The sequence below is a fragment of the Myotis yumanensis genome, unplaced genomic scaffold, assembly GCF_028538775.1.
Source record: "Myotis yumanensis isolate MYYU_CA2020_CCGP unplaced genomic scaffold, mMyoYum1.0.hap1 SCAF_22, whole genome shotgun sequence".
NCBI lineage: Eukaryota > Metazoa > Chordata > Mammalia > Chiroptera > Vespertilionidae > Myotis > Myotis yumanensis.
Window position 1 is genome coordinate 6,642,369 of NW_027223773.1, and position 26,292 is coordinate 6,668,660.

A 26,292-nucleotide genomic window follows, 5' to 3' on the forward strand; every position below is an offset into this window, starting at 1 on the left:
CTATGCATCTATTGTGCATTTCTCATAATTATCTCACACACATTTACCATTGGCCTCTGCGTTGCCAGGGCTGTCTTGCCTAGGACTCCTCGACTTTCCGTTATTTCACACTTCGCCACCCTACTTTCCACCCCTATTTCAGAAAAAGTTTGTCGATGGTCCTCATGACAGCGACTCCAGGGGTCAGCAGACCACCACTGCTGAGACGGGGAGAAAAACCCAAAACAGTCTTGCCCAACCTTTGGGGAGGTAGTCAAGGGTCCCCTAAATTCAAAACTTAATTTTAAGAAAAGAGAACAATGGTTTCAAGGAAGCAATGGAAAGGCTATGCAGATTTGCTGTGCTCGGACCACCAACCACTTGCCCTCCGGTCGCCCCAATATCCATTTGCAACGAAAGTCTCCCATTATTCCCACGTCCCTAGACTAAGGTGCAAATCTGGAGTGAGCGCCGAGGGAGGGCGGGAGTTCGCGATCACTTCCGGGTCACCAGGGCGGGGGAACGGGCTAGGGGGTGGGGTCGGCTCGCGGACAGCCAAGACTGCGCAGCCGCAGGAGGAGTTAGGGGGCGGGGCCGCGTCTGCGCGTCGCCCGCGAGCCGGGAGCGGGCTTCGCGCATGCTCACACGGAGCTCTGGCTAACTCCACTTCCGGTGTTTGCTCTGGCGGGGTCGGAGCCCGGGCTGCGTTGGGCGGTGCGAGAGAGGTCCTGCTGCCGGCGGTGAGTGCCGCGGTACCCTCAGTCCATCACCGCCGGCGGGAGGGTGGAGGGACTTTGGCGAACTCGGCAAATGCATGACGCCCCTGCAGCCTTGGGGAATTTGGAAAGGGAGAGCTGCTTCTACATGGACTCGTTAAAATGCATGCGCGTGGGGCTCCGATTCTGGTGCCATTTAAAGCCCATGCTCCGGACTCTAGAGCCTGGTTTTGGAAGATCTACGCAGGCAGTGGCGTGGAGTGGCTGAATCTGAGGCAAGGTCACTACTAGTTGGAAAGCGAGTGCAGGAAGCCGGACCCAGTGTGAAGGTGCTGGCTAGGGTGCCGGCGCAGGATTGCGGAGAAGGGGCAGATTCAAGGGCCAGCAGGCAGCCGTCAGCAGGACCTAACGAGCCATCGGAGTGGGGAGCGAGGGAGAGGGCCCCGAGCATCTTTTTTTAAAAAAAATATTTTATTGATTTAAAAAAAATATTTTATTGATTTTTTACAGAGAGGAAGGGAGAGAGATAGAGAGTTAGAAACATCGATCAGCTGCCTCCTACACACTCCCCACTGGGGATGTGCCCGCAACCCAGGTACATGCCCATGAGCGGAATAGAACCTGGGACCCTTCAGTCCGCAGGCCGACGCTCTATCCACTGAGCCAAACTGGATAGGGGAGCATCTTGAGGGTTAAGTCCAGACTCAGCTGGGCATAGGGCTGTCCTTCTAGATTCTCTCCCGCCCTCACTTCTGCATTCCGGTCCCCTCCTGCGCACAGACCCCAAACTCCATTCAGGCCAAGTAATTTGAAGTTCTGGTTCATAGAATATTGTCCTCACCTTGCTTGTGACGTCAGGCCAGGTTAGGTTTCTTCACTAAGACCCTCAGTTTTTTTTTTCAACATGAAGATGGGAGAAAATAATAGTATTTACTTCAGGGTGTCTGTAAGGATTAAATTAGATGATTTATACGCCCGATGTATAAAAAGGGCCCAGTAAATGTTAACTACTACTATTGCTGTTATTATTGTACTGTTTTGTTATTATACATTGTTTTGCTGTTTCTCCCTTTATTACATTTTTAAAAATTAAAAAAATATATACCTTTATTTGATTTGAGAGAGATAGAGAAACATCAATTTGTTGTTACGTTTATCTCTGCATTCATTGGTTGAGTCTTGTCTGTGCCCTGATCCAGGATCAAACCCCAAACCTTGGTGTAATGGGTGTGTGCTCTAACCAATGAGCTACCTGACCAGGGCTGCTGTTTCTTCCTTTAGGTTTGAGTTGTTTTCTTTTTTAAATCAAGGGGCAGGTATCTTATCTATCTTGGTGTTTTCTTGAAACATAGTTTTTGTCTGTTTTTTTTGAATGGGTCATTTATTTTGGTTGTTGCTGACAAATTTATATGTATATTTTTATTTTTTAAAAAAAAATATTTTTATTGATTTCAGAGAGGAAGGGAGAGGGAGAGAGCGATAGAAACATCAATGATGAGAGAGAATCATTGATTGGCTGCCTCCTGCACGCCCCGCACTGGGGGTCGAGCCCACAACCCGGGCATGTGCCCTAAGCCGGAATCGAACCTGGGACCCTTCAGTCCGCAGGCTGACGCTCTGTCCACTCAGCCAAGCCGGCTAGGGCCCAAATTTATATTTTTAAAAGGAATTACAGGATACAATTAATTTTGCTGATCAAGTGTTATTTGCTAGATTAAGAAATGTCTGTTCTTCTGTATAACCCAGAAGGCTGTGAATTAAGACGTGCAGAAAGTACCTGATGTTCTCGGTCTGAAGTAGGTATGAGTGATTTCAGCGAAGACTTGCTGAGGCCCACGCCAGAGGATGACCCAGTGGAAACCAGTGTCCGCCCTCGTTCAGGAATGTGCCTTCCGTGGCTCCAAAAGCAAGTAGAAAGTGTGGGTAAGTAAAATACCCTACAGCCATTTTACCCTCCATGCAAGGGAGGATAAGATCCCATATGAATGCAACATGAATAACCAAGCTTGGTTCACTTTTCAGGATAGGAATACATAGATGACAATTTCTTATGCTACAGCCAAAAAGAAATAAAAAAATAGATGATTTTTTGTTTTAGAATTCTTTTCCTTTGAATTAATAATAGTCTGTATTATGGCAGATACACGTGTCTTTTTCTTTTTCTTTTTCCTGAGCACTTACTATATCCCTGACATTGGCTAAATTAATCAGCTATAAATCTATATGCTAGGCATTTTATTTTATTTTTAAAAATATATTTACTGATTGATTTCAGAGAGGAAGGGAGAAGGAGAGAGTGATAGAAACATCAGTGATGAGAGAGAATCATTGATTGGCTGCCTCTTGCACGCCCCACACTGGGGATCGAGCCCACAACCCAGGCATGTGCCCTTGGCCGGAATCGAACCTGGGACCCATCGGTGCGCAGGCTGACGCTCTTTCCCCTGAGCCAAGCCGGCCAGGGCGATGCTAGGCATTTTAAAGGTGAGGAAACGGAATCTCAAATGACTTTAAGTGCTGGATGTGTTAGTCATTCACTTTCTCCTCCATTTTCACCTTAAGGCAACTCATATTGCTTTTGTTCACGAAGCCTTGACTGTAGGCACAGTTCTCTAGGAGATCAATTTTAGGAAAGGGTATGGGAGGAAGTTGATTGCTCTAAAACTATGTTTGCATGTACCTGTTAGTCTGTGTACTGCCAGAGTAAGGGTGCCTGAGCTGAAAGACTGGGGGTCCCTGGGGGTCCCCTAGAGGTATGGAAAGGGAAGAGGAGTGGCAGTCTGCAACCAGTTGCTCCTATAACAGGGTTGTAACTAATTCCAAATATCCTTAATATGAGTATTGTCAATTCTTTTATTTTTTTATTTTTAAATCTTTATTGTTGAAATATTACACATGTCCCCTTTTTTCCGTATTGTCAATTCTTTTTTTTTTTTTAAATATATTTTATTGATTTTTTACAGAGAGAAAGGGAGAGGGATAGAGTTAGAAACATCAAAGAGAGAGAAACATTGATCAGCTGCTTCCTGCACACCTCCTACTGGGGATGTGCCCGCAACCAAGGTACATGCCCTTGACCGGAATCGAACCTGGGATCTTTCAGTCCGCAGGCCGACGCTCTATCCACTGAGCCAAACCGGTTAGGCCCGTATTGTCAGTTCTTTAGAGATCTAAATGCTACTGTCTACAAAACTGTTTTAGTCTAATTTGCATTTAATGTCATTGAGTTACTAGGAACTCAGTCCTTAAAAACATTAAAGCCCACCTCTTGTTTTCAGAACACTGGAAGGTACTAAAGGCCCTGCTTGCCTAGGATGGCCCTAATGATTTCTACGCATTCTAACGACTTGAGACGATGCGTTTGGGGCCCTCTTGGACAATTCTACTCAGATTGTTTAGTACAAGAATGAAAGGGTGATGGATACAGATTTGAAGGGTTTGCTGACTCTGGTAGAACATCAAATTACACATCTCCACATTAGACTTTTTTTTTTTTTCATTTGCTAAAACTAGTTAAAATAGTGTGGGAGAGTTTGTTTGAAGTGAAGCTAGCTTTGATATTTGGGATGGGCTGGATTAAGGTAATACCCACTGTTCTCCTTGTTAACACTTATGCTTATCAGAAGTAAGTTTTTGAGCTGTTGAATTGGGGTCACTGGGTAAAAGACTCCTCTCTTTGCCCAGCTGGTGTGGCTCAGTGGTTGAGCAGCAACCAGTGAACCAGGAGGTCATGGTTTGATTCCCGGTCAGGGCACTTGCCCAGGTTGCAGGCTTGATCCCCAGTAGGGGGCATGCAGGAGGCAGCCGATCGATGATTCTCTCTCATTGATGTTTCTATCTTTCTCCCTCTCTCAAATCAATAAAGACATATTAAAAAATACATAAAAGACTCTTCTCTTTAATTTTTATAGCGACCAGAGGGAAAAAGGAGAAGGATTTTGCTCAGACAACAAGTGCCTGTTTAAGTTTCATCCAAGAAGCCCTGCTGAAGCATCAGTGGCAGCGAGCAGCCGAGTACATGCACAGTTATCTGCAGATCCTGGAAGACTCGGACAGCAACAAGCGGCAGGCTGCCCCCGAGGTGAGGAGAGGTCACCGATCCCTGGGAGCTTCAGTTTCTTTTGGCAGAAACGGTTCTGATCTTCACCACATTTTCTTCGTCTCAGAAGATGGTGGTTGTATGGATCTAACTGCTAAGGCCAGACTCTGGAGTCCTCTTTTTTTTTCTCATGTCCCATCTCCAAACCATCAGAAAGTCCTGTTGGCTGTACTTTCAGATTCACTGGGGTCTGACCAGGCTGCCCCTGATCCAGGCCATTGCCATCCCGCTGAGACCGCTGTTTGCCCTTTTCCTCCTCCTGGTCTGGTTTCAGCACAGCAACCAGAGCGACGCTTTTTTTAATTTTAGAAGGAGAGAAATAGTTTTATTTATTTATTTATTTATTTATTTATTTATTTTAATATATTTTTATTGATTTCAGAGAGGAAGGAAGAGGGAGAGAGAGATAGAAACATTGAGAGTCATTGATCAGCTGCCTCCTGCACGCCCCCCATGGGGGATCAAGCCCGCAACCCAGGCATGTGCCCTTGACTGGAATCGAACCTGGGACCCTTCAGTCTGTAGCTGACGCTCTATCTACTGAGCCAAACCAGCTAGGGCGAGTGAGAAATTGTTTTGTTGACACACCATACAATTCACCCATTTCAGTGGTATACAGTTCAGGGTTTTTTCATAGATATTCACAGAGATGTGCAACTATTACCACAGTCTAAATGTGGACATTTTTGTCCCCCCCCCAAGAAGAAATCCTCTACGGACTTGCATTCAGTCCCTGTTTTTCTCTTCACCCTCCCCCTTTCTCCCCCTGCCCCTGGCAACCACTAATCTAGGACTTTCTATTCTGGAGATTTCATGTAAGTGGAACCATATAATGTGTGGTCTCTGTGAGTGACTTCTTTCACTGTACATAATGTTGTCAAGGTTTGCCCGTATTGTAGCGTGTATTAGTACGTCATTCCTTTTTATTATTGCAAAGCAGTGTTCCATTATATAGATCATAGCTCATTTCATGTGTCCATTCGTCAGTTGTTGGACATGTGGATTCTTTCCACTTTGTGGTTATTGTGAATAAGGCTGCTGGACACTCCGTACAGGTTGTGGTCGGGATGTTTGGGTATGTACCCAGGAGCGGAATCGCTGGGTCGCATGGGAGCAGTTTAATCTCTTGAGGACCTGGCAGACTGCTTGCCAGAGCGATGACACCATTTGACCCTCCCACCAGCGGTGTGGGAGGGCTCCAGGTTCCCACATCCTTGCCAACACTTGTTATTGTCTGTCTTTTGAGTACAGCTGTCCTAGTGGTTGTGAAGGTGACCTCTCCTGGTGGTTTTGATTTGCTCCCAAGTTCTGTGACTAATGAACATGTGGCCTCAGCGTGATCCTTTTAAAACATGATCCTGCTGAAGACCCGGTGGCTTCCCATGTCACTGCACGTAGAAGCCAGCGCCCTCCTGATGCCTGCGTGTGCTACATGTCTTCCCTCTACCCCCTCCCCCCCACCTCTCTCTGACCTCATCTGTCACTCTCCTTGTTTGTTCCCCTGCATCCTCACCGCCTTCCTTCTCTTACTCGGACAGGCTCTTACCTGCCTGGTTGCCTTTGCCTTAGCTGTTTCCTTCACCTGGAAAGGTCTTCAGGACTCACTCTAGCATTTTCAACGGGGCCCAGTGTGACTACAGTTGGCGCTGTACACCCTTCTCCACCTTCCAGCTGTCCCTCGGGTCCCCTTATCCCACTCCATTTGTTTTCCATAGTTTTTGCCAATTTATTTATTATGTTTCTTGGTTATTGTCAGTCTCTCTATAGTAGAATGTAATTTCCAGTAGGGCAGGGCTCTGGAACAGTGCCTCGCATATATGGTTAAATTTGTTCAGTAAAAAAACAGTTTGTCCGAAATAATTCACCTGGAAATCTAAATAGTTTTATTTATTTTTTTAAAATATATTTTTTATTGATTTCAGAGAGGAAGGGAGAGGAAGAGAGAGAGAGAAACATCAATGATGAGCGAGAATCATCAATCAGCTGCCTCCTGCATGCTCCACACTGGGGATTGAGCCTGCAACCTGGGCATGTGCCCTGACCAGGAATCGAACCTTGACCTCCTGATTCATAGGTCGATGTTGCTCAACCCCTGAGCCACGCTGGCCAAGTTACAGTAACCACTGTATGAGTTAGATACCTAATAGAGCCAAAAACAATCTGAAAGAAAAGGTTTTCCCATTGATTGAAAATTCAGTTTATGGACTAACGTTTCATGCATCTTTAGATCACTGGGCAAGTCACAGGCTCTTTTTGTCCAGAGTTTGTTTTGTGAAGTGAGGGACTCGGATCAGGGGTTTCTAGGCGCTTGTTCGGCTCTATTGGAATCGTCTAGGGCAGCGGTTCTCAACCTGTGTATGGGTCTCGACCCCTTTGGCGGTCGAACGACCCTTTCACAGGGGTCGCCTAAGACCATCCTGCATATCAGATATTTACATGACGATTCATCACAGTAGCAACATGACAGTGATGAAGTAGCAACGAAAATAATTTTGTGGTTGGGTCACAACATGAGGAACTGTATTTAAAGGGCCAGAAGGTTGAGAACCACTGGTCTAGGACTTTTGTTGGACACGCAGATTACGGGGCTCTGTGCCAGGTCTGAATCAGAGTCTGAGTCCCTGAAGTGTTTATTTTTATTTATTTATTTTATTTTATTGATTTTTTACAGAGAGGAAGGGAGAGGGATAGAGAGTTAGAAACATCAATGAGAGAGAAACATCGATCAGCTGCCTCCTGCACATTCCCTACTGGGGATGTGCCCGCAACCAAGGTACATGCCCTTGACCAGAATCGAACCTGGGACCCTTCAGTCCACAGGCTGACGCTCTATCCACTGAGCCAAACCGGTCAGGGCTGCAGTGTTTATTTTTAACGGGTAGTTCTTGTGTACAACCAGGTTGAAGTCCACTGTGATAGGTAGTCTCCACGTTCTCTTTAGGCTCCAAAAGACTCCAGTCTGGCATTCTGCAAATGAGATCTTGACCTCTCTAAGCTGGGAAGATGCATTTTATGGTTACACCAAACCACCAGTCTGTATGTTTATAGAAATAACGGATTTAAAATTCACCTAAGTTTACTTTCAGGTCAATGTTACTGAATCACTTTAAAGTGGGGTAAGAGAAACAGAGATTCACGCCCATGGGAAATGAAGAGCTCCAAGTTCTGTCAGCAGCATGACGGTGCTCTGGGGAGAACATATATTCTATTAAAATCTGTCCGTAGCTGATACACATTCTTAGATTTGAGCCCTAAATGTAGGTTGCACATAGTCAGTATTTAGAAAGCTCGCTGGGAGCTCGCTGAGCTGGCACCTCCTTCCTCTCACATCCAGTCCATTGCTCTCATTTGGTTTTTCTCCTATGTTAGTTAAAAATATTATCTTCAGTTGTATATCTCAACTGCCTGCCTTCTTTAGTCGACTAATTTAAAAATGGCACTATCATAGTTACCTGGTATTTTAATCGGTGGGAAAGTTTTAATCACATGTGATACAGTAGTAGTTTCACTGGGTGAAGTGTAGTGAAATGATGGAGGTGGTATCTAGGAAAAGAAATTATAGGTTGCTTTTGAATGAAATAATCAGAAAAAAAAAAATAGCTTTCTTAGGCAGACATTGGTTAAGGCAAAGATTTTACATTTTTGTTAGTAATTTCTGTTTTGACAGATTATTTGGAAACTCGGAAGTGAAATTCTCTACTATCACCCCAAAAGCAGCGTGGAGACTTTTAATACCTTTGCTGACAGGATGAAAAATATTGGCGTCTTGAATTACTTAACGGTAAGAATGTGGGCTTTGTGAATTTACCTTTGCAGTGTTCATTTCAACAAAACAGCTGGTCTCAGCAGTGAGATAAGTAGTCAGGTCAAAGGCCTAGACCAGTGATGGCGAACGTATGACACGCGTGTCAGAGGTGACACTCGAACTCATTTTTTTGGTTGATTTTTCTTTGTTAAATGGCATTTAAATATATAAAATAAATATCAAAAATATAAGTCTTTTACTATGGTTGCAAATATCAAAAAATTTCTATATGTGACATGGCACCAGAGTTAAGTTAGGGTTTTTCAAAATGCCGACACGCCGAGCTCAAAAGGTTCGCCATCACTGACCTAGACAGAGTGTTAGGGACCTGGATAAATAAGAAGCTGAAAGGAAGCAGTGCTGTGAGAACCGCCTACTTCTCTGTTTCCTGTCGCCTACCTTGACCTCTGAGTTAAAATACCTGCTCGTTCTATGTCTCGAGCTGCCCAGACCAGCCCTCTCAGGGACCACCTTCTCATCCTTTGCTCAAGTCGCTTGAGCTCTCTAGCAATCGGCACTTTTGGAAAAGGATTGAACTAAACAAATTGGGAGTTTGCATATGTGAAAACGTTTTCCCCCCAGCTTTATGGAGATAGAATTGGCATATAACACTGTGTAAGTTTAATGCGTACAGTGTGATGATTTGATCCACATACGCATCATGAAAGAGTTGCCACAATAAGGTGAGCTCGCACCTCCTTCTCACATAATTACTGTTGTGTTGTTGTTATGGTGAGAACATTAAAGCTCTACCCTCCCAGGAACGTTCGAGCATACAATTCCGCGTCATTAACTCTAGTTACCGTACTGTATATTAGGTCCCCGGAACTTACTCATCTCATAACTGAAAATGTGTGCCCTTTGACCAACATCTTCCCGCCTCCTCCACCCTCAGCCCTTGGCAACCACCAGGCTCCTCTCTGCTGATGCAGCTTTGGGGCAGCATCTGAGGCAGGACTGTCTGTCCCCAGGGCACAGGCTCTTTCCCTAGATCGCGCGGTCCTCTCTTTGTAAGCTGACATCATTTCACTCTCACCCACCTCGTGCTGCTCCACACCTCTTCCCTCTTTGCTGGATGGAAATTTTGGATGACGGGGACAGTGTTGTTACATCATGTGTGTCCTGCCAAGATCTCGGCCCAACATACATCCTGTGTTTACTGAGCTTTCTGATGAATGGTGTTCTAAGCACCCAACAGGTCATGGCACATGTTCTCATTATGGTTGCAGATCTCCTTGCAACACGCGTTGTACCTTCTGCATCACGGGATGTTCGACGACGCCAGCAGAAATCTCAGCCAGGCAGAGACGTGGAGATACGGTGAAAAGTCGTCTTCCCAGGAGGCGTTAATCAACCTCGTTCAGGCCTATAAAGGGCTCCTGCAATATTACACTTGGTCTAAAAAGAAGAAGGAACTGTCGGAGCTTGGTGAGTGGGTACCAGTGAACTGTTGGGGGATAATTCTGGATCAGAGGGACACAGGGACCTTAAGGAGTAAATCGAATCTCCGACCGCCCAGCTGAGCTTTATCCAGATGTTACAGAGAGCAGATGTTTCTATGGATGTAAAATTCTCCATCATCTTTTACCTATCAATGTATCAAAAACCTCTTCAGACAAAACTTAGATGATTCATAAATTAGGTTTATGACCATTTTAGATTCATTGCTGTTTTTAAATATGATTTCCAGGAAAGGTGATCATTTTCTTTGCATATCAAAAATGTTTCTTCTTGTGGGTTTAGAATGGGGTTTAGTGTGTTTTATAATGTTGTTTCTCAGAATACTATGTTTAAAGAATAGAGCAAGATAAAGTTGTTTCATCTCTGTACAAAGGTCATAACAGACCATTTTCTTTTCTTTTTTCCCCCCAATATGTTTTTATTCATTTCAGAGAGAGGAAGGGACGGGGAGAGAGATAGAAACATCAATATGAGAGAGAATTATTCATTGGCTGCCTTCTGCACGCCCCTACTGGGGATGGAGCCCACAACCCGGGCCTGTGCCCTGACCGGGAATCACACTGACCTCCTGGTTCATGGGTCGACGTTCAACCACTGAGCCACGCCAGCTGGGCACAGACACTTCTCTGGATCAGACCAGAAACTGACCATGTGTCCATCTCAAACTTGGTTCCCTTTCTCTTGCTTTTTACTGGTGATGATATCCTGTGCTAGCGCCACATCTGTGTTCTTCAAAGCTATAGGTTGTTTTCATTTCCTTTCTCTTGTTTAGTTTTTCTCCGTAGCTCTTTTTGGGATTAACCCCTTTTTAATCCAAATTAAAATCAGGACAGTGGTTTTCTCAAGACAATGGAAAGAAAGGCACATGTGGGGCTTCTTGTTTTCTATCCAAATCTCAGTCTTGGTATTTATTGTGTCGTGTGTGGTAAGCAGTGTTTTCTTATTATGCTTATGGGATAAGTAGTATTTCCTTGGTCTCTGGTCATGTGATTTTACTAACCTCAGAATTCCCTTCCCTCTTCCTACTTCCGACCTCTCCCAAGACCCTTCTGAGGCACGGTCTTCATCATGATAATCTTGTGTGGTCTTCATGCCATCCCCTTACCCAGAATGCCCTCCGCCCTTCAAGACTCGGTAGACCCCTTATTCTTACACTTGACCCCGATAGATCAGCCTCCTGTGCAGCCTGTGGTATTGGACTCTTCGCCTCTTGCTTTGTAATTGCTCTAAGCTTTTCCCTGTGTGTTTTCTGTTGTATCACCCTGTCTGCACCAGTCACATCTTTCGAGGTCCCGTGTCTGTCTGCTGTTTCTTCAGTTCACCTCGCTACAATGCCTGCTGTGATATTTTTTTTTTAAAAAAACAGGCTTGCTGATGTTGATGAGGTAAGTTTTCAGTTCAATATTTACTTTCTTACACGTGGTTTGGTAGAACTGAAGCAAATATTTGATGACAGAAGCCGTTGGAACCTGGCATTGACAGCATCTCCCCCACGGACAGATGGTCCAGGCCCTTCCTACAGCTGATCTGTTCGTTGTTCTGTAGCAACAGGAGAGGAAGAAGGGATGACACGTGGAGCTCTTTACGTGACTTCCAGCCTCCATTGTCTATTTAATAGGAAAAAACCTATGGCTAGTTCTGTATAACCAAGTTCCTAAGGACATAGCACATAACCATCCCTTGCTGCTGCGGTGGCCTGCCCTCGTTGGATTTCATGCACTTGGCGACTGGGAACCTTCCTTCCACAGGAAGTTCACACCCAACGTAGACTTACTCAGGGATCTGCCTTTTTGCTTGAAAATGTTTTTCTAGCCCAGCCGGTGTGGCTCAGTGGTTGAGCGTTGACCTATGAACCACGGTTCGATTCTGAGTCGGGGCACATGCCCGGGTTGCGGGCTTGATCTCCAGTGGGAGGCGTGCAAGAGGCAGCCGATCGATGATTCTCTCTCCTTCTCCCTCCCTTTCTGAAATCAATTTTTAAAAAAAGTTTTCTATACCATTTCTTACCTGCTTTCCTCTTATCACCTCGTTTCCAAGTCCATATTGATATTTATTCAGTTGATCTACTGGGGAGAGAATACCAATCCCTCTTTTTTGGGGGGATGAGTTAGTTTTTTGGTTAAAAAGTAGCACTGGTACCAAAAAGTATTTTGATTGTCTGTTAGTTGTTGCCTTTGAAAGACTAACTTTCTTTTACACATTTAAGGTTGTGAAATATGACATACAGTAAGTGCTCACTTAACATCGTTGATAGGTTCTGTGACTTTAATAAGCGAAATGACATGTGATAAAACCAGTTTTACCACAGGCTGATTGATATAAACAAGAGTCGACATGTCATCAACAGTATAACAAAATGATGTTGAACACAAGATATTATTTGAGGACCTGCTATATAACTCGATGGGATATAGAATAAAAGGGATACAGACAGAAAAAAAATGTATAGAACAAATGTGTGGTAGAATGAATAATTACAAAACAAACATCCATGTACCTGCCACCCAGGTTAAGGGGCACAGCATTGCTGTCACCATGAAGTCCCATCCCCCCCACCCCCCGCCCCGTGCCTCTCCTTCCATTGCCTTGAGAAAACCACTGTCCTGATTTTAATTTGCTAGTATTCTGTTGAGGATATTTGCATCTGTGTTTCTAGAAAGACTGGTCCCTCATGTTCTTGTGTTGTCCTTGTCTGGTTTTGGTCTGAGGGTAATACTGGCCTCATAGAGTGAGCTGGAAAGTGTTCCCTCTGTTCTTTTTTTGGGAAGAGTTTGTGAAGAATCAGTCTTATCCTTTCAACGTTTGAATTCACCAGCAAAGCCATCAGGGCCTGAGCTTTTCTTGTGGGTAGTTACTGATTGCTGATTCTGCAGTCAATTCTGAGTGATTCTTAAAAGTCTTTGATCTTTGATTAGATGAGGATGACTATGCTTACAGCACAGCATCTCAGAACATGTTCAAGCACAGCTGGAAGACGTCCACCAACTTCTCTGCATTGATTCAGACGCCTGGAGTTTGGGACCCTTTTGTGAAGAGCTATGTAGAGGTAAGTAGACTTTTCATAACATTTTATCAGTTTCCTTTTTACTATAAGCCTAACCTCTACTGATCAGAAGGAAACGAATATTTAGAAATTGTTTTAAAAAAAGTCTCTCTTTTTGGCCTGAACATTTTTTGTTTATTTTACTAGTATACTGTAAATGCTGCTTTTGTATGTGTTTACCGCTGGATAACATGTCATGGCCAAATATTTATAAAATAAATCACAATATAGTCGTAAATGTCAACTCCATAGTATTCTTATCGAGCTTAAAAGAAAAGCAGAAAGATCTTTTATGACTCGATGGGATGTAGAACGGAAGGGGACAGAAATCTGAAATTAGGTCAAGATATATCGGGTGAAGAATAACGGCTGTCACCCCAGAGTCATGACGGAAGGACAGCGGGCCTTGGCCCGAGGCACTGAATAAACCCTCACACTAATTGGCTCTGTGAATGCTTCCTGAGTGCTGAAGTGGTCATTGTGTTGTCAGAAAAGCATCTCTGAGGCCGGATGCTGGGGAGCCTGGAAGTTTCCGGGTAACGTTGGAGTGGGATGAAAGGGACTGTACTTCCCACGCACCCCTTTTGTGGCTGACGTTACGTAGGGCACCGAGGCGAGTGACGTCCTGTGTTCTCTTTCCAGCCTAGAGTGCTCTGCTGTAAGCGCTTCATTTCTTATAGGAACAGTTCTTATGTGAAGTTGTTGCGTTTTTCAGTAACAAATAGGATAAGGAAACAGTGGGAAGCCAGCAGGCCTTTGTTGTAAGCGGCCTCTGCCCTCCCCAGGGGCTGTAACATGCTGCGGAGAGCAGAAACGGGCGTGACCACCATACCCCACAGCAAATGCTCTTTTTCAGTTTTATGATGTTTTTGTGCCCATCATTAACTTGTGCATTATCTTTCATGTAACTGTCTGACAGAATTTAGCTAAGATACTATGTGTTTTTTTTTTAATGTAGATGCTGGAATTCTATGGGGATCAAGATGGGGCCCGAGAGATCCTCACTAATTATGCCTACGACGAAAAGTTCCCATCCAATCCGAACGCGCACGTCTACTTATACAACTTCCTGAAGAGGGAGAAGGCACCAAGAGAGAAACTCATAAGTGTGCTTAAGGTATAGATTTTTTAAAAAAAGATTTTTAATTGGTTTTTAGGGAGAAAAGAAGGGAGAGGGATAGAAAGATAGAAACGTCGGTGGGAGAGACATCCATCAGCTGCCTCCAACACGCCCTCTACTGGGGATCGAGCCTGCATCTCGGGCATGTACGCCAACCGGGAATCGAACCGGGAACCTCATGGTTCATGGGTCGACACTCAACCACTGAGTCACACTGGCTGGGCCCGTGTGAAATAGATTTTTTCCTTTATTTTTTTTCTGTTTTGACTTCTGAAAAGAAATTAAATTTTTAAGTGTGGTAAACAGTATAAAAAATGTATAAGGAGAAAATAAAAAGTCTCCATCTGTTTCCCCTACACCTCTGATTATCTAGTTATTATCAGTGATTTTTAAACAATAGCTTTACAGAGAATCCTCTCTATACCCGAATTGAAACTGGGTAAAAGCTAAGTATCTGTTAAATCCGTGATTCATTCACTAAAGGGCTATTCGAGAGTAAGAACTGTGTTTGAAAAGTAAGCTGACATTTGAGAAATGCCTTTTGAATGTGCAAATAACACAAGATTATCCTTTCTTCCAGATTTTGTATCAGATTGTACCGTCTCATACACTGATGTTGGAATTCCATAGGTTACTGAGGAAATCAGGTGAGTCCTGTGTGTTTTACATCCCTGCGGGCAGACACGCTGTGGACGAGGGGGTCAGTAGCCCAAGGTCCCCGGGCCAAATCCATTGCTCACCCGACCTGAGTTCTGGAGCCCAGCCACTCCATGCACTGGCGTGGTGTCCCTGGTGTCCCTGGTGTCCCTGGTGTCCGTGGCTGCTTTTGCACTGCAGCAGCACAGAGACCATGCGGCTCACAAAGCCTACATCAGGGGTGGGCAACCTTTTTGCGAATGCGTGCCAAAACCAGCAAAATCTCTGACTCAAAATTCTTCTGCGTGCCAACCCTAATTTTTTGAGAACATGTTACGCCTACTTGATATCTCTTTAAGGTGTACGTATGTGAAGAACCTTGAAGAAATAATAAAATTCATTCGAGCGACAAGAACACAGTATATGATGATGAAAAATACATTTATTTTTAATGTATACATGTCCACTGATAGTCTGACAGAAAACTTTATGACTCCGTTTGATATTATCAGTGGGACTTTTGCTGCCGCATCACTGATGACAGAGATTTTACATCAGGTTTATATTTCGTGACCTTCAGAGATATGCACGAGCTACTACTTTCATCCGTCAGGCTACTCCTATTACGAGACTTAACAAAACTGAGAACAAAGATTCACAATTGTAAATGGAAGATTATAAGAGGGTTTCGCGTGCCAGCAAAAGTTACTGGCGTGCCATGTTTGGCACGCGTGCCAGGGGTTGCCCACCCCTGGCCTGCATGTTTACTGTCTGGCCCTTTACAAATAAAGTTTGCTGATGCTGCTGTAGCATGCTAGGCAGCAGTCGGCCAAAGAGAAGTGGCTGTAGTATATATAACTCGCCTCGTTTCAATCACTGCTGCCTCGCAGCTCCATACAGAGAAGAATGTAGCTTCATAGGGAGAAACCAGCTTAAATCCAGGAGGTATCGAGCCTGTCTCATTCCCTCTCCTCGTAGGAGACAGTGTGTGACCTGCCCACACAGGGCAGGCGCTTTAAACAATGTTCTCGGTGAATGCAGTTGATCCTCGACCAACATGGGTTTGAGCTGTGTGGGTCCCCTTACATGCAGGATTTTTTCAATAAATGCTGTAACTCTTCCTTATGATTACAAAATATATATATTTTTTTATTGATTTCAGAGAGGGAAGGAGAAGGAGAGAGAGCTAGAAACATCAGTGATCAGAGAGAACCATTGATAGGCTGCCTCCTCCCCGCCCCACACTGGGGATCGAGCCCACAACCCGGGCATGTGCCCTGATGGGGAATCCATCTGTGACCTCCTGGTTCATTGGTCGACACTCAACCACTGACCCACACTGGCTGGGCATGATTTTCTTAATAACATTTTCTTTTCTCTAGCTTACTGTATTGTAAGAGTACAGTATATAATACACATAACAGACAGAGGTTGTGTGATCAGTATGACCTCTGGTCAACCGTAGGCCATTAGTAGTTAAGGGTTTGGGGAGTCAAAAGTCAGACATGGGTGTTTGACTGTGGGGATGGGGGATGGATGCCCCTAACTCAGGCATTCAGTTGTATAGCCCATTCGGAGATGAGAATCCGCATTCCGACTTTAGTAGCATGGACTGAATTATTGAATTTTTCAGAGTCTTCACAGGAGAGTACAAGGACAATGAATTGTTTTACATTTTTAGCCAAATTAGAGGGCTTATGGTTCAGTAATGTTGTATCAGCTGGTGAAATGTTTGTTTTAGCTTTGTGTGCCTCAGTTTCTTATGTGAATCCTAATTGCTGTGACCATTGCAGACAAAGAAGAGCACCATAAACTGGGGCTGGAGGTACTATTCGGTGTCTTAGATTTTGCTGGATGCACTAAAAACATGACTGCTTGGCAATATTTGGCAAAATATCTCAGACAGATCTTAATGGGGTAAGTAAGAGACGCATGGTATTCATTACTGGGTCAGCACAAATAATAATATTTCCCAATATTAGAGCTGATAATATGTCAGTTTTTAAGCAAATACGGTATTTGTTTATGTTTTTGGATTTCATTTAAAAAAAAAATATTTGTTATTGCTTTTAGAGAGAAAGGAAGGGAGAGGAAAAGAGAAAAACATTGATAGGCTGCCTCCTGCACGCTCCCTACTTGGGATTGGGCCTGAAATCCAGGCAAGTGCCCTGACCAGGAATGGAACCAGTGACCTTTCTTGAACTGTGTCTTCTGCTGCTTTCTTCTGATTTTATCAAAAACAAGGACAGATAAATTCACAAGTATAACATACAAAAATTCTCTCAAGATTTTTTACGTTAACAAAATAAGTACCACTGTTAGGTTAGGGAATATGTTGGTTTTCAAATTGGAAATCAGGACGAGGCGGGGTCACTCCCACTCCGTGCTGGACTCTTGTAAAGCTCTTTGGGATTTTCATGTTCTTAACTTCTAAAATCACATGGGAAGCAGCTTTCTTCCCAGCTGTTTCCAATAGTTTTCAGTGCGGTTTTTAAGGCCTCATAAGATCATGGAAGGTTATTCATTCAGCAAATATTTCTTAAGTCCGTTGTGAGCTGGGAATCAAAAACAATGGCTTTGATCATAACATCATTAGTGTCACATTTTTACTTTGTGAGAAGAAGGGATATAAAAAAATGGTTTCAGCCCTCGCCGGTTTGGCTCAGTGGATAGAGCTCCGGCCTGTGGACTAAAGGGTGCCAGGTTTAATTCCGGACAAGGGCACATGCCCGGGTTGTGGGCTAGATTCCCCCAGTAGGGAGCGTGCAGGAGACAGCCAATCAATGATTCTCTCTCATCATTGATGTTTCTATCTTTATCTCTCTCCCTTCCTCTCTGAAATCAATAATATATATATATATATTTAAAAAAATAAATAGTTTCATTAATTCATTGTATCCATTTGGGTTGGTTAGGAAGTTCATGATCAGTGGGAACCTGTTTCAGGCCTCAGATCTGACCTGATCCTGGGGATGGAACAGAGCTGATTATAAAATGTTTTTCGTGTTCTATGTTGATATACTCACTGTAAACCATTCTGCAGATCGAAAGCCCTGTCTAAACCCTATCTGAACCCCTGCTGACCATAAGATTCTTGAAGGCAGAGAAATGTCCTGTTCAGTTGTTGAACCTGTAGGAGTTCTGCCACAGGACACAAATAGGTCCTAAATGTGTATTTGCTCAATTAAATCATTCATGAGCCCTTAGCCTTGTCCGGTTCAACTGTCAGACCCGTGTGTTCATGCATTTGTATGATAATATCTGCATCCGGATAGGAATTCTTTGCAGCATGTAATTTACAATGAGGTTTTAAAGAAACTTTTACGTAGTAATAATAGCTAACATTTAAGGAACATTTGCCAGGAGCTTTCCATGAGACTGCTGTAGTGCTGGACCCGTTTAATCTTAATAACAATGCTAAGAGCCGGTGCCATTAATATCCTCAAGGAAACTGAGGCTCAGAGAGGTTACCCACCTTGGCCGGGGTCACATGGACAGCGAATGGGAGATCTGAGATTTGAATCAGGATTTTGACTTCAGAGTCTCTGGTATTAACCACTGCACTATACTGAGCTGGCTGTTTAGTTCAATGGAAAATAGGGCATAGAGATCAACGAGAACCAGACGGATGTGGTCTCATGCGTGTGCCCTCCCACTGCCAGACTCAGACGTTGGTCTGAAAACGCCTTCCTCTCATCGTTCATAGGCTCTGCTTCAGTCCCCGTTCTGACAGCGTAGATCCGTCTCTGACAGTGACCTTTGTCTTTTCCAGAAGTCACCTTGCCTGGGTTCAGGAAGAGTGGAATTCCAGGAAAAACTGGTGGCCAGGCTTTCACTTCAGCTCCTTTTGGGCAAAAAGTGATTGGAAGGAGGACAAAGCTTTGGCTTATGAGAAAGCTTTTGTTGCTGGAATATTGTTAGGAAAAGGTACGTGTTTTCTTTTTATCTAAAAGTCTCTTCTAGACGATTTTGAAATACGAAGTATGACCATTCTTTCATCTGACAGCTCACCTACTGCGGTACCTTAGGTTGTTTCTGTGTCTTGGCTGTTGTGAATAATGCTACAGTGAAATAGGGATATGTATATCTTTATGATTGTGTTTTAAAAAATATTTGGGGTAGATACCCAGAAGAGGAATTGCTGGGTCATATAGTAGCTCTATTCTTTTTTTTTTTTTTTATAATATATTTTATTGATTTTTTACAGAGAGGAAGAGAGAGGGTTAGAGAGTTCGAAACATCGATGAGAGAGAAACATCGATCAGCTGCCTCCTGCACACTCCCCACTGGTGATGTGCCTGCAACCAAGGTACATACCCTTGACCGAATCGAACCTGGGACCCTTCAGTCCGCAGGCCGACACTCTATCCACTGAGCCAAACCAGTCAGGGCGATGGTAGCTCTATTCTTAATGGTTTGAGGAGCCTCCATTCTGTTTTCCATGGAGGCTGCATGAATTTACAATCCTACCAGCAGGGTTCCCTTTTCTCTGCATCCTCTCCAACACTTGTTACTTCTTATCTCATTGAGAGTAGCCATTCTACCCGGTGTGAGGTAGTATCTTATTGTGGTTTTGATTTGCATTTTTCTTATAGCTGGTGAGGTTGAGCATCTTCTCATATATGTATTGGCCATTCATATGTCTTCTTGGGTAAAGTGTCCGTTCGGGTCCTCTAAAGACTCCACCAAAAGACTATTAACAACAATAGATAAATATAGTAAAGGGTGCAGAATACAAAGTCAGTGTACGGAAATCTGTTGTGTTCCTGTAAACTAAAAATGAAACATCAGAAAAAGAAATGAAGAAAACACACAATCCTATTTGCAGTTGCAACGGAAAGGATAAAATACCTAGGAATAAACTTAAAGGAAGTGAAGGTCCCATACATGGAAAACTACAAGAGATTGTTGAGAGAAATTGAAGACACAGAAATGGAAAGATAAGCTTATTCCTGGATGAGAAGAATTAGCATAGCTAAAATGGCCATGGTGCCTAAAGCAAGATACAGATGGAGTACCATCCCCATCAGAACTCCAGTGGCATTTTTCTAAGAAGTAGAACAAAAGTTCAAATTTGTATGGAACCACAAAAGACCCCAAATAGCGAGAGCAATACTGAGAAAAAAGAGCAAAGCCAGAGGTTTCACACTCCCTGACTTCAAATTACCCTACAAAGCTACAGTAATCAAAACAGTAAGGTATTGGCAGAAAAATAGACAAACAGACCAATGGAACAGAATTGAGAGCCCCAAAATCCACACATATATGAGCAACTCATTTTTGACAAAAAAGCCAAAAACATACAATGGAGAAAGGAAAGCCTCTTCAATGAATGGTATTGGGAAAATTGGCAAGCCAAGTGTTAAAAGAATGAAACTAAACTGCTATCTGACATCATACACAAAAGCTAACTCAAAATGGATTAAAGACTTGAATATAAATCCCGAAACAGTAAGATACATAGAGGAAAACATAGGTACTAAACTAGGGACCTTGGTCTCAGAGTGGATTTTGTGAACTTGACCCCAAAAGCAAAAATAAATGAATGGGACGACATCAAACTAAAAAACTCGGTGCAGCAAAAGAAATCAACAAAATAAAAAGGCAGCCAACTAAGTGGGAGAAGATATTTGCAAACAATCCTGATAGAGGCTAATATCCAAAATACAGTGGGGCCTTGACTTAGGAGTGTCCCGACTAATGAGTTTTTCGAGATACGAGCCGTCTCTCGGCCGATTTTTTGCTTTGAGTTGCGAGCTAAAATTCGGGTTACGAGCCAGCTTCAGATACCCCACCACTAGTTGGCGCAGCGAACTTCACAGTGAACGCAACAACATCAGCCCAGCATTCAATTCATTGTAATGGTGAAAATTGATTTGACATACGAGTAATTTGAGTTACGAGCTCTGTCAAGGAACGAATTAAACTCGTAAGTCAAGGCCCCACTGTATATAAAGAATGTATACAACTCAACAACAACAAAAATAAACAATCCAATATTTAAATGGGCAAGAGGACCTGGCAGAACTTCAGATGGGCACCAGTCACCTTTGGCAGAGTTATAGGACCACCATCCAGCTACTTGCTAGTGGTTAGAATGACTAGATAACTCCTGACCTAACCTATGGTTTATTTATTCTAATGCTTTACATCAAGGTTTTCTACAGATAACTTCCTTCTTATTATAGATGCCTCTTTTGCTGCTTTTACAAGCTAACTTTGTGAAGGATTCTAGCTCTAACCGGTTTGCTCAGTGGATAGAGCATCAGCTGGGGGACTGAAGGGTCCCAGGTTCGATTCTGGTCAAGGGCACATGTCTGGGTTGCGTGCTTGGTCCCCAGTAAGGGGTGTGCAGGAGGCAACAGATCAATGATTCTCATCATTGATGTTTTTGTCTCTCTCTCCCTCTCCCTTCCTCTCTGAAATCAATAAAAAATATATTTACAAAACAACAACAAAAAAGAGAAGGAATCTAGAATAATTTGCTTTTGGAGAAGGCTCATTTAATATATGAATGCATATAATATGCATATCACCTAAGTAAGAGTGTGGTAGGCAGCTTAGAAAACCAGCTAAAGTTGATGCTTTAATGTTGATGGACCAGAAACATCTTCGTGTGTAGCAAGCGGTACATTTCATTGGCGATGCTCTGAGAGTGTGCTTAGGTGTGTTGGTATAGACCAGTGATGGCGAACCTATGACAGGCGTGTCAGAGGTGACACACGAACTCATTTTTTTGGTTGATTTTTCTTTGTTAAATGTCATTTAAATATATAAAAATAAATATCAAAAATAAAAGTCTTTGTTTTACTATGGTTGCAAATATAAAAAAATTTCTATATGTGACACGGCACCAGAGTTAAGTTAGGGTTTTCCATCACTGGTATAGACAGTAAAACTCACTCTGTTTCCATAATCATTAATATGCCAGGAATGAAGCAAAGCTAAAAATGTAGAAGTATATTTGAAGGATTTGATAAGTATTAAAACTATTTTTCTTTATTTTGCTTTGTTTTATTTATTTTTTAGGTTGTAGATATTTTCGGTATATTTCAAAACAAGATCATCAAGACTTAAGGAAGAAATTTAAGCGGATGAAGAAGTTAGTGAAAAAACACAGTATTGTAAATCCAGGACCCTGATACTGAATTTTAGTTATTTCAGATTAGTAGCTACAGGGTAGTAGCTTAATGGATAATTATTGAATGTACTTATTTATTTAAACCATATAAGAAGGTAGTTTTATATGGCTACAAAAAAGTTATTTTTATATATCTTTATATTTTCTCTTACTAGTAGTTGTAGCTGGAGAAACAGTCTCACTACCTTTGTTCTTGGTAAATAAATATATTTCCTTTTTGTACTGTTAAATATAATATTTATTAAGGAATAATTTTCAAATAAAATATATATTTATTTAATCAGAGAATACACCTCTACAGCCGTTATTGTTATTTGCAGATAATTTGCCTGACTTTGTGCAATAAGACATAACTGTGGGGCTGTTAAATGAATTTATATTCTTATTTCAGATTCTAAGTGATTGTGTTGGATTTACTATCATGACAAATATTTTGGTGATGAGTTCTGTGGAGAAACGTTGGAAACCAAGAAAGATCTAGAAACGGACTCTCCTCTTTCTCCTTTGGTGTTAACACGGGACAGTTTGGGGCTGAGTGACCTGATTCTAGGAGAGGAATCTGGGTCAGAGAAGGTGGAAGGGCTGGCTGGTTTCAGCTGGCTTAGCTTCAGAAGGCTCTAGGCTTGTTTGCATTTATTTCTTTATCGGCACAGCAATCTTTAGCCATGCTTTGGAGCTCCCGAGTCCTCCCCATTCTCTGGGAAACAAGGTATAGCAGTAGGCAGCTGGGCAGGGGAGGAAACAGCTAGTGAAATAGCGTCCCAGGGTCACACAGTAAGCCTGATGGGAAATGAAATAGTGTCCCAGGCACACAGTAGGCCCGATGGGAAATGAAATAGTGTCCCAGGCACACAGTAGGCCCGATGGGAAATGAAATAGTGTCCCAGGGTCACACAGTAGGCCCGATGGGAAATGAAATAGTGTTCCAGTCACACAGTAGGACTGATGGGAAATGAAATAGTGTCCCAGGGTCACATAGTAGGCCCAGTGGGAAAGCTTGGGGTATGAGCTGAACTTTATAACCTCTTGGGAAAACTGGAGAGTGAGTGTTTCTTCAAAACTGTCTTGGCTCTCACACGTTTACTGTTCACATAACTAGTCTTTGAGTTCCGTGAAGGCTCACTGACTTCAGAGAAAATCCAATATTTAGATGGCAAACCATGTATTTCCCCTCTTGGCTTATATTCCCACTAATTTTAAACTGTACCAGAAAATTGGGGGACATACTATGCTTTGTCAGTCATTTACTTCAATATTTTATATTTAGTAAGACATGACTATCAACAAACAAGTACCCAACCTTCTGATAAACATCTGAGACAAGAAGGTGCCTCACAGAACCAGCATGACCAAGTTACAGCTACCACCGCAAGGGGCCAGCCTTGTGTCAAATCCACACACCTAACTGCACAGTAAGGGCAGTGAGAATCCACAACTGACATTGCTTTAGGTCCGTGAAAGCTGAAGCCAGTTTTGTGACTGATAATTGACAACACTTAACCAAGAACCCTGGGCTTTACATTTCGTCATGGCGCCACCACAAATCCTCTGAATCATCCCTCGCTCACAGAAGGAAGTCCGGTCCTCAGAGTAAGTAACTTGCCCAAGGTCACAACTGCTAGCTTTTAGCGGAGTTCCGAAGACCACACTCCATTCGTACTGTCTGTACTGACTCCCATGTTAGCCAGGGCTTGTTTATTAAAGGGTGTCCTAAAATTCACGCAAGAAGTAATTTTGATAGAAAACACAGGTTGATAATTAAAAATTGTAAATTTGTTATTGATTCATAAAGTATACAGTATAGGGTTATGTATGGAATAGCACATCGGGTAAATGGCCTCCACAGCTTTGCTGGCACATACGCACGCACATTTTCGAAGAAGAATGGTCTGATGATGCCTCCAGCCCCAAATCCGCACCAAACAGTGACACTTTGTGGATGCATTTGTTTCTCAACAATCACTCGTGGATTCTCTGAACCCCAAGCCATCAAGATGAAAATGAGCCTCATAGAAATTCAGCCACATTTATGCAAAACGGTCATGGAAAATTTCAACAAAAGAGTGCGTATGTGCCAGCAGAGCCGTGGAGGCCATTTACCTGATATGCTATTCCATACATAACCCTATACTGTATACTTTATGAATCAATACAAAATTTACAATTTTTAATTATAAACCTGTGTTTTCTATCAAAATTACTATTTGTGTGAATTTTGGGACACCCTATACATGCAGAATACCGAGCTGTGTAGCAGCCCTTCATTTTTAAAATTCTTTCCTGGCTGTTGTGGGCGCTAGTCTGCAAACCTGGCCTGGAATGGCACCGCAGGTCTCTATTTTGTTTTGTAAATACTACGACCTAAGGTAATAACTCAGCATTTGTTCAAAAGGACACATACCTCTTGATCGCCCCAATGTGTGGCATTCGCCTGAGAACCATATTTCACTCTCACGCCACATATACTCCAGGTCTAGGAGGAGGAGGCCTGTGCTGACTTTTCCAAGAAAAGCTCCCCCCTAACATGGTTACCCCCTTTGCAGGTTCCGAGGACGTGGTCCTGATCTCAGGGTGATTCAGGGTCTGAAATGGCTTTGCAGACAGACATTCCGGACCAGCGAAGTGCTGCCCCTTCTGTGAGAAGTGGGAGTGTTTTTCCTGCCTGGGTGGGACCCATTTCCTCCCGGACTTCAGGACGCTTCACCTCCCTGCACACACCCTGCCCACAGGAAGGCAAAATAACCAACCAGCGTGTGTGCTTCTGCAGAGCTGAAGTCCAGCGAGCCAAGATGAACCCGTGAACTGCCACGCGTCCATCCCCACCCGGAAACCATCCCCACACGCCCCACAATATTTTGAATATAATTTTTAAAAACCTGCCGCTTGTGTCTACAGATGCTTATGGCGTACAGAGGTCCATGCATCACTCCCAACGTCAGTCAATTTAAAGAATATGTTCTCTGGCCCTAACCGGTTTGGCTCAGTGGATAGAGCGTCGGCCTGCGGACTGAAGGGTCCCGGGTTCGATTTCCGTCAAAACCATGGTTGCGGGCACATGCCCAGTAGTGGGGTGTGCAGGAGGCAGCTGATCCGATGTTTCTAACTCTCTGTCCCTCTCCCTTCCTCTCTAAAAAAATCAATAAAATGTATTTTAAAATAGAGAATATGTTCTCTTGCCCTTTGTGGAGTTTACAATTATGTTGGGGAGGTATTTGGTTTCATTTCAGCCGGTGCCACGCTCCCTGCGTGCAGACCCAGAGGCCTCTGCCTGCCCCAGAATTTCCTGGTTAAAAATGAACTTGAACTCAAGGTCGCCGGGCTCTCACTCCCTACACCTGCAGCAGTAGGAGAGCTGCAAACATGGGCCACATGTGTACTTCCTTTAAAATGTTCTGTTAGCCACATTTTAAAAAATAGCTAGGTACAATGAAAGTAACTATATTTTATGTAATCCACTCTATCTGTTATATTAGCACTTCAGCACATAATCAGTGACAACGTTACTCGTGGGATAGTTTACATTCTTTTTTTTCTTTTTTTTGGGAACTAAGTTTTCTGAGTCTGGGCTGTGTTTTATGCTCTGCACATCTCCACCCGGATTGGCCGCGACTCAAGCCTCAAGGCCACACGCGGCTAGACAGCCCTTCATCCCGCTCCAGCCCGGGATGCGCGGGGAGGAGGTCGTGGGTGGGCACACTCATGCGTTCAGAAAAGATGCTCATGGCTCTGCAGTCACGCGCATTCTGGAATTCAGGGGGAACACGGGGCCATGAGGGTGGCTGCAGGCACTGGCTTCCCGAGCGGCGTGGGCTGCTTGTTTTGGGGAAATCTCTCCCCCTCCCTCTGGATCGGGGCCGGACCCGGGATCCGGGCTGGGCTGCGAGGCCGGGGTGCCACGTGGCGACCACAGCCGCGCTGGCCACGCTCCGGGTGCGGGTGCGGCGTGGGGAGAGGCGAGCGCGAGCCGGCGCCGCAGCGCCACCTGCCGGCCGCGCGCGCGAACTGCAGGCGCAGCGCCCCCTCCGCCCGCCCCGCAGCCCGCGCGCGAGTTCCCGCCGCGCACGCCCCTCCGCTTCCCGCCGCGCACGCGGGGCGCCGGCTCCCAGGCGCTGCGGACGCGCCGGCGGCCCCCGTCTCCAGCGCTCGGGCCCGCAGGTGCCGGGAGCGCCACGGTCGCCGAGGATGGCTTTTCTGTTTCTTTCTTTCTTTTTTTTCTTTTTTTTCCCTTTTCTTTCTGCTCTTTGTTGCGGCCCAGCGCGTTCTCTTCCGCGTCACATCCAAAGCCCGTCACT

General features: G+C 44.0%; 1 protein-coding gene across 4 annotated transcripts; it reads left to right on the top strand.

Annotated features, from left to right (window-relative positions):
• The first annotated feature begins 649 nt into the window (after positions 1-649).
• Positions 650-25,065, top strand: TAF1A (TATA-box binding protein associated factor, RNA polymerase I subunit A). Of its 4 annotated transcripts, none has more exons than XM_070401016.1 (12): positions 650-719; positions 2,442-2,618; positions 4,607-4,776; positions 8,462-8,575; positions 9,829-10,027; positions 12,976-13,106; positions 14,062-14,220; positions 14,804-14,870; positions 16,653-16,776; positions 18,632-18,786; positions 21,889-23,590; positions 24,544-25,065. In XM_070401016.1, exons 2-11 carry the CDS (start codon positions 2,498-2,500, stop codon positions 21,999-22,001), a joined length of 1,353 nt encoding a protein of 450 aa, XP_070257117.1. In that variant the 5' UTR covers positions 650-719; positions 2,442-2,497; the 3' UTR covers positions 22,002-23,590; positions 24,544-25,065. The 4 variants fall into 4 exon arrangements, with proteins under 4 accessions (XP_070257117.1, XP_070257118.1, XP_070257119.1 ...); XM_070401018.1 differs by having other exon boundaries at positions 654-719; positions 2,445-2,618; XM_070401019.1 differs by having other exon boundaries at positions 664-719; positions 2,496-2,618.
• Positions 25,066-26,292: the final 1,227 nt, after the last annotated feature.

Excerpts from the sequence above, each read along its gene's own strand:
- TAF1A (XM_070401016.1), top strand. The coding sequence starts at position 2,498 with ATGAGTGATTTCAGCGAAGACTTGCTGAGGCCCACGCCAGAGGATGAC. Across the intron at positions 13,107-14,061 it reads TTGTGAAGAGCTATGTAGAG|ATGCTGGAATTCTATGGGGA; the intron begins GTAAGTAGACTT and ends TTTTTAATGTAG. Across the intron at positions 14,871-16,652 it reads TAGGTTACTGAGGAAATCAG|ACAAAGAAGAGCACCATAAA; the intron begins GTGAGTCCTGTG and ends TGACCATTGCAG.